Source organism: Condylura cristata, unplaced genomic scaffold (genome assembly GCF_000260355.1).
Source record: "Condylura cristata isolate star-nosed mole 26May11 unplaced genomic scaffold, ConCri1.0 scaffold00054, whole genome shotgun sequence".
Classification (NCBI taxonomy): domain Eukaryota; kingdom Metazoa; phylum Chordata; class Mammalia; order Eulipotyphla; family Talpidae; genus Condylura; species Condylura cristata.
Window position 1 is genome coordinate 1,019,044 of NW_004567155.1, and position 502 is coordinate 1,019,545.

The 502-nt window shown below is 73.1% G+C and overlaps 1 protein-coding gene across 1 annotated transcript in view; it reads left to right on the top strand.

Annotated features, from left to right (window-relative positions):
* The first annotated feature begins 81 nt into the window (after positions 1-81).
* Positions 82-502, top strand: part of TH (tyrosine hydroxylase) — a 5,481-nt gene continuing 5,060 nt past the window's right edge. Inside the window, exon 1 of the mRNA XM_012734331.1 lies at positions 82-422. Coding sequence (XP_012589785.1) covers positions 327-422 — 96 coding nt within the window. The 5' untranslated portion in view covers positions 82-326. The remainder of the gene's footprint in view (positions 423-502) is intronic.

Genomic DNA, 502 nt, shown 5'->3' on the forward strand with positions numbered 1-502 from the left:
AACCTGGTGACGTGAAGAAGCTTCTGGAAAAGCAGCCGCCTCCCGTCCGGGCACTGAGGCCGAGGGTCCCCGCGCGGCCCCGCCTGCCCACCTGCTGGGGGCGGAGGGCGAGGGTCCGCGGCCGCGGGGGTGACTCAGCGCTCGCCTGCCTGCGACAGCGGCTGCAATTAGATTTAATGGGACAGAGCCCTGTCTCCGCTCGCTCGCTCGCGCCCACCACCCCCCACTCCCTCAGGCGGCCAGGAGAGGTGGGGGCCGGGCTCTGACGTCAGCGCAGCCTATAAGAGGCGCTGGCGGAGGGCCGGAGCCCAGTGCGACCTGCCGCCATGCCCACCCCCAGCGCAGCCTCAGCCTCGCCGCAGGCCAAGGGCTTCCGCCGGGCCGTCTCCGAGCTGGACGCCAAGCAGGCCGAGGCCATCATGGTAAGAGGGCAGTGTGCCCGGGCCGGCCAGAAGCCCCGGCCCCGGGCATGGAGTCCAGCGGCCGGCCGCAGGCAGCCCCG